This window comes from Nannobrachium achirus, assembly GCF_963921795.1.
Source record: "Nannobrachium achirus genome assembly, chromosome: 20".
Classification (NCBI taxonomy): domain Eukaryota; kingdom Metazoa; phylum Chordata; class Actinopteri; order Myctophiformes; family Myctophidae; genus Nannobrachium; species Nannobrachium achirus.
The window spans coordinates 41,093,781-41,112,030 of record NC_137827.1 but is presented as its reverse complement, the minus strand read 5'-3'; the positions used below and the strand labels follow the sequence as shown (position 1 = coordinate 41,112,030).

Here is an 18,250-nt window from a genome sequence, read left to right as displayed (position 1 = left end):
TCCTCAGCTCCTAATCAGCAACAAATTACAGGTTCAATATACTGCCTCGGTGTTACTGTGCTGAAGCCGCTTCGGTGACCTCTAAAAAGGATACTCCTGAATGGATGCGAGCCCGCTGATGACATATCGGTCAGAAATAGGTCAGTCCTGGCAAAAGAAAGCGAGGTCCTCCTCACTATGTATGCAGCAAAAATCCCCAAGTCAGGGATTTGCAATGCATTTAAAAACGTCTCCAAAGACAACCTCAACAGGCACGTCGAAAATAAGCACGACCACAAGCAAAGAGCGGCCCACATTCCAAAGGAGAGAGATCACCCCCCCCACACACACACACACACACACACATACACACACGCACACACACACTCTGCTGCGCTATAGCCCCCAAATTTATATCCTATTCATTTCCTCTCCCGGGGGTGTCTCAAGAGAATGGAGTTCACGTTTCCGTGAAACTAGTGAAAACGTAATCTGCTTTAACCCATTTAGGCCGAGAATTATTGAATGCTTTAACCAGTGAAAAATAGCAGATATACAAGCTCACAGCGCGGCACCGAGTGCCGCGCTGCGAGCTTGTAGATCTGCTATTTTTTTGAAAAAGTCGTGAAAATGTGTGCAAATCTTTGAAAGTATTTTCAAAGCAAACGTTTGTAACTCAAATTTTGCTTCTGGGGGGTCCCTGGAACTAGATATTTTGAAATGGGGGTCCGTGGCCAAATAAATATCATTTTGGGGGTCCTTCACATGAAAAGGTTTGAGAACCACTGACATAGTAGTCTCTCAAGAACAGACTAACTGAGCTCCAGTTAAGCGAAAAGGACCTTTTCTTTGACGATGGCTGGCCAGATACAAGCTCGCAGCGTGGCACTCGGTGCCGCGCTGTGAGCTTGTATATCTGCCATTTTTTTTATATTTAAAGCATAAAATATTGCGTCATATTGTGTTCAGGGCCTTAATGGGTTTTAATGGTCTGTTTTGATCCTGGAGGCCAGGGTTTTACAAGTGTAAATTGGTAGGTTCGAGCTCCACGCCACACGGCTGCTCTGGAGAGGTCTAAAGGAGCACAACTACGCAACGAAGTGGCAATTTCCAACACCACACAGTCGGTCATAGCCAGGGACGTGCTGGGGCCCTGATTCAGCCCGGGGAAAAAAAGAGTTGGAGAGGCCCACATTGCGCGCTATGTAGAGAGAGATCTCTCTCTATAGCACTGCTGCAACTCAAAGATTTGTGACAAAGTGACAAGGCAGTGGGCCAATTACATGAGTTGTATTTCATCGTTGTCGGGTGGAAACCTTGTATGTCCAATACCGTTTGTTTTGTATTTATCATTTTAAAAATGATTTAAACTAGTGAAAACAGCCGATCTACAAGCACACAACGCCTCGCACAGCGAGGCGTTGTGTGCTTGTAGATCGGCTGTTTTCACTACTTTTGTGAGACGGCCTTGTATGATGAAGCAGTGCTTTGCTTTGCGAAAAAATGTACAAATTCGAAACTTGGAGATACAAGGTTTCTGCCCAACAGTGACGATTTACTTTGTAAGCCCCAAAATGGAACGAAGGCCGACATTTTATTTTAAATGTTTTCCTAATGGCCGGCCTGGACCGGCCGGGAAAGAACCGGCTCATTTATACTACTCTGCTGTATGGCAGCGTCATTCAACCGGAAACAGTTCAATCTAGGCCTACAAGCTCTCACAACAAGAACAGTTGTGAGCTTGTGGAGATTGCCTATTTTCAGCGAGTGTGAATAAAGCTTGATACACACCCCATTTCTCAGCAGTTGCACAGTGGCATGGCCAAATATACCAGTTTGGGGGTCCATGGCATGGACAAGTTTGAGAACCACTGTGGTAGAGTTAATTGCGACCAAAGGTCGCAGTTTACCGTGAGAAACGTCACAGCTTGTCCGTGTAGACATGTAGACGTGTATACATTTTTCTATGGGCAAACCCATAGACCGTAAAAATCGTCATCATGATGTCATCAGGCTCTGATGTCACTGTGAACCACTCTACCTGAATGGTTTGCCGCTCTGACATCATGCTCTGGCTTCACTGTGATGTCACACTAACAGAATCCCTTTTATGCCCATATATGGAGTTCCCTGATGTCCCTGATTAATGATGCCCTGTTAGAGAGATCCCTGTGATTCCAGGGGGAACAAATCCCTTTTATGACCATATATGGAGATCCCTGATGTCCACTAGCCTGATGTGCACATCCCTGATGTCCACATCACTGTAGCGCGACCGATGTCGTTTGTCACCCTGAGGCGTCTTACTAGTTATTAGAGTTTATCAGCAGCGCAATTTATGGGTTTAGAAGTTTGAGTTTGACACAGCAGCACAGTAGCTACAGCTGGCACTAACAGACTGAAAAGCGTCAACCCACCCCAAGACCTTATACTGCATTCTATTTTGCCATGTTATTATCAGTCTGTGCACACTCTCCTATAGTGCGTGGTTCTCAAAATAAAGGGGAAGGGGGGAACAAAATATTTGTTTTCCGGTTAGATATGACTGTGATTAATCAAACTTACACTTTGTCAGCGGAATAACACATACACACAGGGAACGCCACATCCACAGTTTAAGCCTACAATGGATAGTTGGGCATCTCGGTGATGACAGAAGATTTCGTTGGAACTATTGCGGAAGGGTAGTTATATTGGCAGAGTGAGCCCTCAAACTATAGAGGCCAGAGGTTGTAATTGGCTGAACTCTGAAACAATATTTGCTTGTCTCTTAAAATGGATACCAAAAGCTCCTGAGAGGCAGTTAAATCAAAATACACAGCGTCTCTGTCGGGTGGACACCTCACATGTCCAAAACTGTTGCTTTTCAGGATTCAAATAAAAAAATGGCAAAAGTAGAAGAACCAAATGCGGCGCGAATGCTACCTCTGATGCTTTTGTGTGACACTGTAGTGTGTGATCAAGACAGTAGGGCGTTAACTGCAAAACACAAAAAGTTCAAATATTGAGATAAGAGGTTTCTGCCCGACAGCAACGATAGGGATGGGACGATATGAACATTTCACGTCACGATTATTGTGACCAAAGAAATTGCGATTTATTCTATTATCACGATAATCAAAATATCCCCAACAACCATTACCTTGGGGTGGAACATTTGCCAAAAAATAGCCGATCTACAAGCTCACAGTGCGGGGCCTAGTGGTCCAGGCACATACCACATACTAGGCTTTGATGCCTGATCCGGACGACCTTTGCCACATGTCATTCCCCATCTCTCTTCCCATTTCCTGTCAGTCTATTATCCTATCAAATAAAGGCATAAATAGCCCCAAAAAACAAATCTTTACAAGCTCACAACGCGTCGGCTATATTTAGGCAAAGAGAATTGGTAGTTTAGATGGAGCAGGATATGCAGTTCGGCAAATAAAAGGTGAATTGATCCCAGTGCATGACGGAGGATAGTTTCATGATACATTTAAATCTCCACGATACAATTGTCATGAGTGTTTTTTTATCACGATAAACGATAATAACGATTATCGCCCCATCTAGGGCTGTCACGATATGACATTTTACATGACGATTAATTGTCATGTAAAATGACAAATAATTGGCGATTAACGATTTCATTGTGTTTTTGTCGTTGATAATTACATTTCTGTTAGGCTTTTAGGCTTTGAAGTTGCATATGGTAGATATGACACATAACCTAAATATACAAATACATCACTGACATATTTGACAACTTACTACTTAAAAAACAACATTGATAGTGGAAATAGCCGATCTACAAGCTCACAACGCGTCGCGATGCGACGCGTTGTGAGCTTGTAGATCTGCTATTTCCACTATTTCTGACATTTTTCAACATTCACGATTATGACGATTATGACGAAAATAATTGCGATTATGTCATGTAATAATTGTGACAGCCCCTAGCCCCATCCCTAAGCAACGATACAGCCAACATAAATAGTACGGTACCTCTTCTCCCGTACAGTGTAGCGGGCCTCCCGCGGCCAGCAGAGAGGCCGTCAGCGCTTCCAGCCCCAGGCAGAGACACAGCAGAGGACGCAGAGAGCAGAGACACAGCAGAGGACGCAGAGAGCAGACTGTGGCCGTTGTTGGTGATGTTCTGTAGCTGAGCAGCGGCGTCCAGGGCCCTCTTCTTCTCCCTCTTCAGCATGCCAACTAGGATACCTGCACGACTGGAGCTTAAGGACAAACAGCTGCTTCTTTGGCCTTCTCATGTAAAAGACTAAAGAAACAAAAAAAAAATCAAACCTCGGTTCGAAGTGGAGCGGTGAATCTCTGTGTGTGTGTGTGTGTGTGTGTGTGTGTGTGTGTGTGTGTGTGTGTGTGTGTGTGTGTGTGTGTGTGTTTGTGCCTGCACAACAGCGCCCCTCCTTTAACTAGTGTGGCCACTCAAGGTATTGCCAGGCTACAGACATACCCAGCCAGCCAGCCAGCCAGCCACATAGCCAGCCAGCCACAGACATACCTGTCTATTGGGAGCGCTTTCACCGCTCCAAAAAACAAGCTTCTCTGTAATGCATAGCAACAGCCCTCGCCATGATATCATCAGCGTTCAAGGACCAATTCAGATCCTCAGCTTCTTCTCGGATTTTGTTTGTGTATATTGTTCGTAAGTGAGACAGATTGAGGACATAAGGACTCATGCCTCGTGCACACTACAGATATATAGTTGAACGTTTTGCTTGGTAATTCAATGTAATCTCAATGGAAACCAGCTTTAAGATGCAGGAGATGCTCAGAACAAAGCTTTTTAAGCTTTAAAGCTGGTTTCCATTGAGATTACATTGAATTACCAAGCTAAACGTTCAACTATATATCTGTAGTGTGCACGAGGCATAAGAGAGGAAAACACAGCAAAGAGACAACGGAACCTTTTACGCAGTGAAATGCCAGGGCGTGCACGTTTTCATGCTCGCTAAAGCTGCAATGCATTTTAATTAACAAAACCTTATTTTAATCAGTCTATATGTTAATGAAACATAACTATCTGCAGTGGCTTTGTGACCAGACTTCATGTGAACAGCCTGTGACATCAGTCATCAATGAAGCATCTAGATTCTAGATAAGGAATGCTATTTTCACAATATTTATCTTTGGAGAGACAGACCGACAGACGCACACACATAGCCACGCACGCACGCACGCACGCACGCACGCACACACACACGCACACAAACACACACACCCCCGTCACTGTCGGGTAGAAACCTCGTATCTCCAAGTTTAAAATGTGTTAATTTTTTCGCAAAGTAAAGCCCTGCTTCATCATGGACATACAAGGTTTCCACTGGACAACGACGTTATCCTCATTCCTCTCATAATGTAGATGGCAAATCTCTTTAAGAGCCACGCCAGAGAAACATAAAAAGGTAAGCATCCGCAAGCATTTCCTAGGTCTGGTGAAGTCAAAAGGCACCCGTCCCGTGCTCTCTCTCCGTCTCACACATATATACTTTCTGTTAATCACCATGTGCTACATGCTACAGTGTAGGTATGTGACCTTACGGGCCCAGGGAGATGTCATGGTCTGGGATGAATCAGAGGAGCCTGAGAGGCCTGCCAAGATTCCACACAATCTTCTCCTGCTGATGAGCGTGCGTGTTTCCGTGCGCACGCGCCAATGCGCGTACGTATAAGCTTATTAGCCTATGTGGTATGCACCTGGACCGCTAGGCCAGAGGGCACATCCTTGCAACCTCAATCTCCCTCGTGATCCTGGCGGCTGCACCCCACGACTGACACACAGCCCTGGGTAGGTGGGTAGGCACCCCGGTCCCCAGCAAAAATAGTCAATGTCCCATCACAATCATTCAATAATAATATGTTGGATATTCAAAAATAGGAGCTCTACAAGCTCACAGCATGATGAAACTTGCCATTGCAAACTTGTACTGTACATCAGCAACTTTTGACATAAATCTTCTCTTCTGGCGCTCCCTGGCACAAAATACTTTCAGATGGGGGTCCATGATAGGGGTGGGCGATATGGAGAAATACAATACCACGATATCTTCCCAAGCTGTATCACGATACACGATTGTATCACGATTGTTTTTTTCACGTCACGTTTTTTATGGTTATTTTTCAAGTTACTTGACAAAAACTAGACTCTCTGGGTTCCTTTTGGGAGGTCTAAATTGAACTTTACAAGTATGTAACTGACCCTTACGGGTCCATTTGGTTTCATTTGTATACTGTCAGAGTTAAGGGGAGACCTTGACATTTTAAAGTTTGAGAACTACTGATTTAGACCAAAATACAGGTTTAAATTGAATTCTGCAATGAATCTTAAACAGGATTTTTTACAAGGCTCCCTCAATTGTATCACGATATATACGATACCTCTGAAAAGTCATATCGTGGAGACATTGTATCGTCTCAACGATAATTCTCACCATATCGCCCACCCGTAGTCCACGACCAAATACATATCAATTTGGGGGTCTTATAGGCATGAAAAAGTATAGTTGGATATATACTTTTGGTCTAGAACCACAGCTCTAGTTTACGGTGTACTTGGATGGCTCACACTGCAGGAGGAGACACAAACGCCTCTAGGTTCTCTTTCAAACTTACTTCACACTAATGCCATGACACGTCTCAGCGTTCCATACACCTTGTCCCTGTGCATTAGAACAGTTGCCTGTAATGGTTTCCTTAATTCCTTCTCTGCACGCTGTGCCCTCCCAACTGCCAAACTGCTGCTACTCTGGTTTTAATCAACCGCTTTCAGGCTGGATACACTGATTAGCACACAGTAAAAATCCTCACTGCTAATTCTCTACTCTGAGAGAGTGTAAATGGATAAGTTAACACAGATTTCACTGTGTAGTGTACCCATCATTCATGCAGGCTCCATAGAACCCAAAAATAGACATTTCAAGACAGCTCTGGTTGTCGTCGGGACACTCTTACACAACGAGAGAAATGCGGCAGGAACACACAGTTCTGCCCTGTTGAATTTATACCGGCACAGATAGACCCTGAAGACTTATTTTATATGATACCTTTTTCTATGTATATATATCGCCGCTGTCGGGCAGAAACCTCCATATTTTAACTTTTTGCGTTTTTTTTTTCGTAAAATGAATGCCCTACTTGATCGCACTACAGCGTCACACAACAGTATCCAAAATAGTAGATCTACAAGCTTGAATCGCGGCGTGAAGCCTCTCTTTTTGTGCTTGTCGATCTACTATTTTTGTATTTGGTTTCCGCCCGACAGAGACAATATGACACCTTTCTTTTGTATTTAAGAAAACCAGATGCAACATTTGGACTGCATGAACAGCAGCGACAGACAAATCACAATAACAAAACGATGCCAACATCGGGCGGGGGTGAAGGAAAAGACTCAGTTTCCCACGATGCCTCACCACTTCCGGCGACTTCCGTTCGGCCATTGAATTGTATTCATCCTGGCTGCAGAAAAATGCATATATCTCGCCTCCTTTTCCTATATCACGCCTTTGGTCAAAACAGCCTGTTTTCTATGGACCATAACTTACGCACAGATCATCGCGGTTGTATTTTTTTCTTGCTCTGCATAAAAGAAAACACTTTCGGCGGCCGTGAACGGGAGCACCCGCACAAAAACACACAAAAAGTTCAAACGTGGACATAAGAGGTTCCTTCCCCGACAACAGCGATGTGGGGGGAAGGGGGGGTCAACTCCACTTCACAGTACACGAGGAAAACAGATGATTCCACGTCTTCCCGTTGTTCCACTGAACAGTGGAGCGTATTTGATGAGCTAATGACAGCTGGTAATTTGCTGTCAACACGTTAGCCGTCATCACATGAACCTGGTTCTTCTCACGAGTTCAGGAGACAGCTAGTTGTGGCCGGTCTGACGTTGGGCTGGTCGACACACAATTCAGGCTTTTCAATCAAGTAAAGTCAGGGGGGGGGGGGGGGGAAAGCAGTTGGATGATAAATGGGTATTATTTTGCCGCTGTCGGGCAGAAACCTCCGATCTGCATGTTTTAACTTTCTGTGTTTTATTCGTAAATGAATGCCCTACTTCATCATACTAACAGCGGGCACACAAAGTATCAAAAATAGCAGATCTACAAGCTTGTCGATGTGCTATCTTTTGCTGTTTTTGAATTGAATTGAAACCTGGAAAGTAAAGGCCCATTCCCACTGGGCCAGATAACAGATAAAATCTCTTTCTCCAGATATTTTTCCATTCAAAGTGGATGGTAGATACAGATAAAAAAAAATCTGCCACAGATAAAAGAAATATCTGTGTCAGGTATTTTTTTTAATTTGTATCTACCATCCACTTTGAATGGAAAAATATCTGGAGAAAGAGATTTTTTCATCTGTTATCTGGCCCAGTGGGAATGGGCCTTAACAGTTTTGGACGTATGTGGTTTCCAACCGACAGAGATGATTTCTGAGTGAAGCCAGACAATCTAATACGTGTTTCTCTCAGTGGATTCGAAGCGGCCGACAGTGTCACCAATAACACAAAAAGCAATAATATTCTCCAGTTACGGTTTCCAACGACAACCAAACCGTACATTCTTTGCAAAAATGGCACAAAAACAAGCTTATAACCAGCACAATTCTAAATGACCTTTGCGTGCCGAGCCTGGAAAGCCAGATAAAAGTTGTCACTGTTTTCCTGGGTCCAATGTTACAGTTTCGTAGGCTGTTGTTCAGACGGGTTTTTCCATTACAGACATTTAATTTTCATTTCATTTCCCCATTTTGTACTGATTAAACCCATTTAGAACGGGTACACATATTGTGTATCATTATTTTATGCTTTAACTAATGAAAAATAGCAGATATACAAGCTCACAGCGCGGCACCGAGTGCCGCGCTGCGAGCTTGTAGGTCTGCTATTTTTGAAAAATCGTGAAAATTAGAATTTTGACCCGATTCTATAAGTGTCTTTTGAATCCTTCTAAGATTTTTTGAAAAAACCCTATGTTTCTATGTCAGCAATCTGGCCAGCCATAGTCAAAGAAAAGGTCCCTTTCACTTAACTGGAGCTCAGTTAGTCTGTTCTTGAGAGACTATACTATGTCAGTGGTTCTCAAACCTTTTCATATGAAGGACCCCCAAAATGATATTTATTTGGCCACGGACACCCATCTCAAAATATTTAGTTCCAGGGACCACCCAGAAGCAAAATTTGAGTAACAAACGTTCGCTTTGAAAAATACATAATATTCAAAGATTTGCACACATTTTCACGACTTTTTCAAAAATAGCAGATCTACAAGCCTGCAGCGCGGCACTCAGTGCCACGCTATGAGCTTGTATATCTGCTATTTTTCACTGGTTAAAGCATTCAATCATTTCTAGGCCTAAATGGGTTAAACACTACCAATGGCTTCTAGTGTATGTTCTGAATTTCCCTGGAGGAGGTATATATGCCGTGGCTGTGTGGCCGGGGCGACATGCCATGTTGCTCAGAATGCTGTGGTCTCCGCTGCTCGACGCATGACGTCTGCGGAGTCTCTCCTTTTCATCCGTCGTGTCACCCTCCATTATACTGCTGAGCCAACAAGGCAGACAGCCCAATGAGCAGGGATCATCAATAAGTCTGTACACGGACAAAATGTGTCCGTGGGAAATTCTAGATTTTGTTTTTAACAAAACATTATGATGTTCTTATTTTGATCACAAGACCCGATTACTGAATGTCACATTCTCCAGGTTTTCTTTAGAATATTATGTATGACACTGATTTACCATGACACTATGGGGCCTTTTCCACCGGCAAAAGAACCGAACCGTAAAAGTTGGTTCACGGCCAGTTCGCAAGAAAGAACCATATGGTTACAAGAAAGTTGCCATCCCATAGGTGGGAGAAAGAACCCGAACCGGTTCATTGCCGGTGGAAAAGGCCCCTATGTATGGCAGACTAGGAGTCCACTAGGACAGTGGTTCTCACACGTTTTATTTTCAAGGATCCACTTAACTCTGAGAGTGTACAAAATGGAACCAAATCCATTATGGGCAAAAAACAGTGTTGTGATGAAGAACCCTTAAAGATATCTCCATTGTAACATGATCATCAGGGTGTAATGGTTTAGCGGTTTATTTTCCTGTTGGCAAATAGACAGGACAGTTGATGGAACTGTCGGGTAAGTGCCTTGTAGGGCTGCAACTACAACTGTATTTCTTTTATTGTCTTAGCGATTATCCTATCGATTACTTTTTCCAATAATCAAATAACCGAGAAACTGTTTTTTATAGATCAACGAATCGACACAGAACATTCAAATATGAGTTATAATGGACTAAATCAATCTGACCTCTAGTGCCTTGCCCATGGACACAATCATAGTGACTGTATACGGATAAAAAAGCAGTATGTATTCCCTACAGAGAGCTTATCTAGGAATTTTCTACACCATTTTTTTCCCAAATGGCATGCCAATTTTGTTAACCACACATTATTGCAATATATACACCTACTGTACTGTAGCCTACACAAAAGGTTATGAATTCTACACCCTGAAGAAGAATGTATTTACTGGAAAGTTTGAAAAGCACTCATCTACCGACTACCGGTATGTTACTGAAATAGATGACAGAAGTGCTTCAGCGATGCCAATGCATAGAAGATGACAAATAAGCAGTCTGATATGCTGAAAAAGTTTTGCCAAAATGCTTGCAAATTTGTAATCATTGATCAATCATGTTTCATGTGAAGGAATAAGTATTTTACCACAGCTGGCTGGGACTTAGCACACCTCAAGTTCATCAGTCAAACTGTGGCATTGTTGAAGAAAGAAATCCTACTGAGCAGCCAGTAAAGCCATAAATGTCTTATCCAAGAAAGACAAACTGTGCAGTATCAACCATCCTGGAACTCTCCCGTAATGCTTGTCCCAACATAGCTTATCACGAGTGTCATTAGTAACTGCAATCATTGAAATCGTTGTTCTAACGACATGAACCCCAGTGTCCCTATTCTGAGCAATCCATTGCGACCACAGGTTAACTATGAAAGCCGGCACATCTTGTCCACTATCTCTGTTGGTCACGCCTGACACTGTGGTTCCCCTGACACATCACTGTGACATCACAGGTCTATGGGTTTAACACTAACAGAATCCCTTTTATGCCCATATATGGAGTTCCCTGATGTCATCAATATTAAACCCATATCTAACAGGACTTCATATGGGAATGTCCATATATGGAGGCCACATCGGCCACATACCACACTAACAGAATCCATATATGGCCAAGACGGATGGCCAAGGTTCTACAGACAGGGATCTCCATGTATGGGCATACAAGGGTATGATGTCAGATGTCATAGACATCATAGGACTTTCACTTAACGAATAACTGAGTGAGCATGTTTGGGCTCTCACAGCATATCTCCATATACAGTACATGGATCTCCATATACCAGGGGTCTCCATATATGGGTAACTGGTCAGATGGCAAAGAATTGTCCCTCACCCTTTAGGGCGAGGTCGCATGTCGCCCTGAGGTGTCTTACTAGTACTGTAATAGGCAAACATTCAGCGAAAATAGGTGAATATGTGTCGAAAATAGCTGGTTTACAAGTTCACAAAGCTTGCAGGCTTGGATATCTGCTATTTTCAGCAAAGAGATTCGGTGCAGTGGGGGGGGGGGAAAGGTAGCGGACGAATTATAGAGCCCAGGGGCACACCAGTCAATTAAGTATGTATATAAGAAGTGGTTAACCTTGTCCTATTTTGCATATCGTCGTTGTCGGGTGAAAACCTTGTATGTCCAAAACCATTCGTTTTGCATTTTCCATTTTAAAAATGATTTAGACTAGTGAAAACAGCCGATCTACAAGCACACAACGCCTCGCACTGCGAGGCGTTGTGTGCTTGTAGATCTGCTGTTTTCACTACTTTTGTGCGACGGCCTTGTACGATGAAGCAGGGCTTTACTTTGCGAATGAACATACAAATTTGAAACTTGGAGATACAAGGTTTCCACTCGACAACGACGATATTTTCGCTGTCGGGCAGAAACCTCCATATTGTAAATGAACGCCCTGCTTGATCACACTACAGCGTCACACAAAAGCATCAAAAGTAGCAGATGCACAAGCTCGAAACGCGGCGCGAAGCTTGTAGATCTGCTACTTTTAAATTTGAAATACTGAAAAGTAACAGTTTGCGACATGAGGTTTCCACCCGACAGAGTCGTCAAAACACACATTCACATACACACACAATCTGGCCAGCTAAAGGTGGTCTCTCATAGTCACGGGCTATTCAAAGCCCAATTTTGACTTCAGCTATGTTCAATTCACAATTTTATGCGAACAGACAAGTACACTCTACGCTGTGAAAAGACCAACGTAAACAGATAAGGGAACAGCAATTCGACTCAATCAGTAATCATTTTTCATAATAGCAGACCCAAAACAAGTTCAAGCTGCTTGGCAGACTCTGTTCCCTACAAATGGAAGCTCTTTAGAATAGATGATTATTTGTGCCACAATATTGGCACGATGCGTCTCTCGCACAAATAGATGGAACACAGAAAGCTAGCTCGAGCTGCGCTGTGGTACAAGTCCCTGCCCACCACCGCGGCGGTTGTGGGTTCGAATCCACAGTGGTGCATCCAGCTTTGTCGAGCGTCTATAGCAGTGGTTCTCAAACTTGTATATACAGGGTGTGCACATTTATAAAGTGACAATTTGAGGACTTTCAAGAGCGTTTTAATACCAAACTGGCCAAACTGTCAAATGTTAAGTAAGCAAGAGGTGAACATTGCTCACAACGCCTCGCAGTGCGAGGCATTGTGAGCATGTAGATCTGCTATTTTCACAATATTTATCTTATCTTTTTTGAGAGTAAAAAAACGAAAAAAGAAGAGAAGACATGCATGACATGCATGATCTGGGCAGATTGCCCCAGGAAATGTGTCCCAGTGAACCAGAGACATCGGTACATCCTACCATATCCTACCATAATGTAACTTTTTTTAAAGGGATATTTCACTTTCAAAACAACTTTAAGTCATTTTATCGTCTAATCAGGCTTTTATGATCACCCTGAACAGGAGGGCCCCATACACTCCCATTGTAACTTCAAACTCCATTTTATTAATGATAGATTCATTTAAAACATCCATTATTCTTCTTTTTCATTTATTTGTAATATTGTTTTATTGTATTTAATTTTTTCATATTCCTTTAATGTTTGTTTTTTTAACACCCTAGCCGTACTTGATCATACTACAGCGTCACATTACACTAAAAAGTAGCAGATCCACAAGCTCGAAACGCGGCACGACGCTTGTACATCTACTACTTATACTTTTTTTATTTGAATCCTGAAAGGTCTAAGTTTTGGACCCGACAGAGACGATACGGCAGGGTTGGAGAGAGGTTAAGGCGTGGGAACAACATGACACTTCTGGCGTTGTAGGTCCCGCGCTGCAGGTGATGGACGATCACACTAGTATTGTTGCAGAATGCTGGTGTAGATTAAATAAACGTGTGTGCACGCGGCGCGTTTGAAGAAGAGTTTACGCACTCCCAATATTCATACCAAGAGCTTCATTACAGCAATTTCACGAGGCCCAGGAGTTCACATGATGCACTTCAAAGCAAAAAGATGTTTTCTGAAGATGAATCACGCGCGTAGCCTTTTCACACGGGTGTCTGCACGCTCCTAAATCACAGACAGCTTTCATTTTAGAAGTCTCCTTTGCATTCCGAAACAATTATTTGAAGCAGAATACTCTATGAATAGATAATACTGGTTAAAATGTCTCACGTCACCCCCCTGACGAAGGTTTTATTTGTTTGTGTGATTACAAAAAGGAAAGGTAACCAGTGTTAATTTCATCCACTAAAACTATCCACTGAGACGACTACCTTTTTTCACTGAAGAAAACTACGCAAAAAAGAAATAAGAATCAAACTATGAAGACTAGCCCTTACCCGTTCAAAGATATGAGCTCTGAAATGATGTGCAGTGTGTGGGTTATGGGGTGTGCACTGTGCACACAGTATATGGGATGGAAAGTAACTTTAACTGGTGCTTACATGATAAAATGTAGGAGCATCCATGTAAGAAATACCCGTTTCGTTTAATGGCTACAGAGATACTGTGATCTGCATGATTTTTGGACAACATCTGTAACAGGGCCAGTTATGTCAGGTGTGTTCATATTCCAATGGTGATGCGATTTCAGATCAATTGCTCCAGCCATTGAGGAGAAACGCTGTTACAGACACTCAGACACTCAGACAGACAGACTTTTGGATAATTATATGTTAGATATATGTTTATTTATAACATGTATATGTATAATGTGTCCGGGTAGCTCAGTCGGTAGAGATCTATCTCTCGTTTGGACCACAAGGTCATGGGTACGATCCCGAACACCACCAACTCAGCGCATGAGTAGCATGGCAAGTCGTGCGAGAGCTGGGAGCTGATTGTAGGTTTTTCAGGGCAAGGAGAGAGAGAGATAGAGAGAGCAAGGGACCGAGTGGTGCGCGAAACGGGCGGCAGTGTGCAAACGTGACTGACATAAGTTAACGTGAGGTTGATTTTTGTATTTGCGCGCTCCGAAATTCACTCCGATATTCGGCCCGAAAAACGCAGCAGTGTGCAAAGACCTTTACTGGCTGATACCGACAATAAGCCACTCCCGACCTACTCGTTATGACGAATGAAAATGTGCCGTCAAAATGAACACTAGTTCACATACCTTCAAAACCAGAATACAACTACTTCCACTACGTGCAGAAATATCAGGAGTGTACAGTACACTACCTAACCAAAGCTAAAGCTTTACCCTCTTGCACAGTAAAACCCTGTGTTAATTCAACTCTGAACGGTGTACGGTGTGGGGTAATAATAACCAATGTGCCAACAGTGCAAAATCAATTCATTTGAAATGGATTTAGGCAATGAACATTGGCTTACAAGAAAAACACACAAAAGAAAAAAAATAAGGTTGCCAAAGGATGTATATTGTGGCATGCACAAGGTTTTGAATTAATTAACGCCTTTTCTGTTGAGCTCAGCTGATTGCTTTCTTGCATGCAATTAATTTATCCCCTCCCTCCAGTCATCTCCACTTTCACCCATCCAATAAAACAGAAAGCCTGAGAAATGGCCTGAAAGAAGAAGAAGAAGGGGAAAAAAAGCACTAGATACTCCAATACAGTACAGTATATCTTCTCTGTCACCTCGTATGTCCAAAACTGTTACTTTTCTGGATTCAAATCCATAAGTAGCAAAAGTAGCAGATCTACAAGCTCGAAATGTGTCTCTTCATGCTTGTAGATCTGTTACTTTTAATGCTTTTGTGTGACGCTGTAGTAGTGTGATCGAGTAAAGCCCTTTGCACACAGGCGCGTTTAACCGCACGGATAAAACGGACAATATAATTATTTGGAAAGAAAACAATGATTCTCTACGTCGTCTACGACCTCATGCACACCGGCTCCGAATTAGCCGTGCGACGAGTGGCTGCCGCCGTGCGTTTTTTCCTCGATCGAACCCAGTTCGATTCGTGCGTCTTGTCGCATGCGGTAAAAAACTCATCACTCCTTTTATGACTCCTTTTTGGATCCGCAGCGGCGATTCCGCACAGCCTTGCACACCAAATCCAATGCGTTTTATTCATGCCGCAAACGAAAAAACGCAACTGTTCTGTGTGCAAAGGGCTTTAAGGTCTTTGCACACTGCTGCGTTTTTCGGGCCGAATATCGGAGTGAATTTCGGAGTGAATAAAAAAATTAAACTCACGTTATGTCAATCACGTTTGCACACTGCCGCCCGTTTTGTATTTATTTTCGGACCAGGGTTGATTTTTTCCGATTTTTGCAGCTGTTGCACTGAGTCCCTTGGTCTCTCTCTCTCTTTCCTTTCTCTCCCTGGCTTTTGGATTTTGGATTTCCAAAACGCAACGAAAACACGCAGTGCAGTGTGCAACCACCTTAAGGCTTTGATTTACGAAAAAACACAAAAAGTTTGAACCCGGAGATAAGAGGTTTCTGCCCGACAGCGACGATATCCACCAACATGACTGTTAGCCTATGGGGGGGATATTTGTGAGTCCAGGAAGAGAACACAGTAGGGCCTGTTTAAGCCGTAGCAATAAATTTCAGGACATTATTTAGAGGGGAAGGGGGAACCAGGAGTAATAATGTCTTGACGTGAGAGCCCATATCGAACGATCACCAGAACCGCTTAGAGGAATCTGGGCGACTGCTGCCAATAGCATAAACATGGCGTTGCACATTACTTGCACGGTGCACGCCATATCAAACCCGGCAAATATGATTCAGTAGAAGCCAACTCCAGTGGTGTAAAGTAACTACATATATTTATTCAAGTACTGTACACTTTTGAGGCATTACTGGAGTGTTTCCAAGTTTCTACTCCAACTACAGTACATCTCAGAGGCAAATATTGTACTTTTACTCCACTACCATAATTTGAAAACTTTTGTTACTAGTTACATTTTGATTATTATTACAAAACACACATTAACCACTTTAGCCCTATATACATTTTGGCCATTTGAAAATAGCCGATCATCTTACAACAAGCTCACAATGCAGCTATTTTCAGCTATTTTCAAATGTTTATACATTTGAAAATTTGCGAAATGGGACATTCTGCATAATGAGCACTTACCACTTTTGGTACGTTAAGTACATTTAGATACTGTACCAATACCTTTGTACTTTTACTTGGACTCTTACTTGTAACAGTACTTCAACATAACTAGAAAAATCTAGTACTTTTTCACACCACGGGCCAACTCTCACTCTTAGACACAATCGACAGTTCACGTGAGCCAGGAAAATAAAAGAGGACAACCTGGTTGTTATTACTGTACTACCGGTTCATTTTCCCACCTGAGATCTCAGTTACAAGCAGTGCCTGCTTCTCTTGGATATATCCTTGAATCACTGTCATCCGACTTCTCCCATTATTTACACCTCAGCTCCACTCACACTTGCGAAGGTACTGTATAATAAGCGAGAGGCTTTACCATTGTCAAGCTAGTTTATGATAAGTCGCCCCAAATATATGCAGCAGCACAAGCCCTGCATGAGTAGGGAGATAATGGAAATGTGCAGTCTAAAAAACCTTCAGTTACAACAGCAGTTGGTTCTCTGTACAGTGGAATTTTGTCCAGAAGAAATATGAGTATCAATACTAAACAATCCGTAGTTAATTATTAAAGCTGCAATCTGGAACTTATTTGACTAAATTAAACATTATTATTACTAGGCCAGTCACCTTCACAGGTCTTCCTGCAGCATCTACCCTGATATCTTTGGTTACTGGAGTAAGAGAGGAAACGACCGTTTCCGCTACCCAGGACAGAGGTGCGTGAGAATTATTCTTGATTAATTTGCACTGACTATGGACACTTATTGTTTGGCATGGCGGTGAGATACTTGTGTTGCACTGACTAGCATTGACTGTTATGATCACTTTTGTTTAGCACTGCATTGTTAAGCTGTATTGCTATTTGTGCGTGACATGACACTTATGAGCGTTGAATGTTTTTTGGACACTTTATGTATACTGTATATTCTTCTTTGATTGTGACAGCTTTTTGACACTTTATGTATATATTCTTCTTTTTATTGTGCCTTTCTTTTTTTTTTACTGTACACAACAGCGCTTTTTTCCTTTGTACCTTAAACTGCTGTGCTGCCTCTGCCACTGATTTCCCCCCTTGGGATAATAAAGGTATCCATCTAATTGTAGGCATTACATTTAGTTTGACTCAGTTCCACAAATAAATATTGTGAAAATAGCCGACCTACAAGCTCACAACGCCTCGCAGTGCGAGGCGTTGTGAGCTTGTAGTTTCGGCTATTTTCACAATGTCACAATTGCCTCTTTCTTACGTAATATTTGACAATTTGGTAGCAAAAAGGACACGGCCGTAATTATGACATAAATGTAACATTCTATAAAGTAACAGCGTAATTCAGGGGTGCCGTGGATGAAACATGTTATTTACGAGGGTGACCCGAGCTAAACATGTTAAGAGAACCACTGGTCTACTGAGCAGCATCCTCCACCCATTGTTTGTTAGTCATCCCCATGTTGCTCTACCCTCATGTTCCAGTGTTTGTGGTGGATGTGTCTGTGCGTGCGTGCGTGCGTGCGTGCGTGCGTGTGCGTGTGTGTGTGTGTGTCTCATCTCTGCAGTAGGGCTTAGCTAACCATTACCATGTGCCCACTGGAGTCTGTGAACAAGGGCTGGTGGAGAGAGG

The 18,250-nt window shown here is 42.8% G+C and overlaps 1 protein-coding gene across 1 annotated transcript in view; it reads right to left on the bottom strand.

Annotated features, from left to right (window-relative positions):
* Positions 1-18,250, bottom strand: part of kif6 (kinesin family member 6) — a gene marked incomplete at both ends in the record, with an annotated part of 173,812 nt that overhangs the window by 89,720 nt on the left and 65,842 nt on the right. The window contains one exon of the mRNA XM_080751059.1: positions 3,967-4,182. Within this exon, the coding sequence (XP_080607185.1) occupies positions 3,967-4,182 (216 nt within the window). The remainder of the gene's footprint in view (positions 1-3,966; positions 4,183-18,250) is intronic.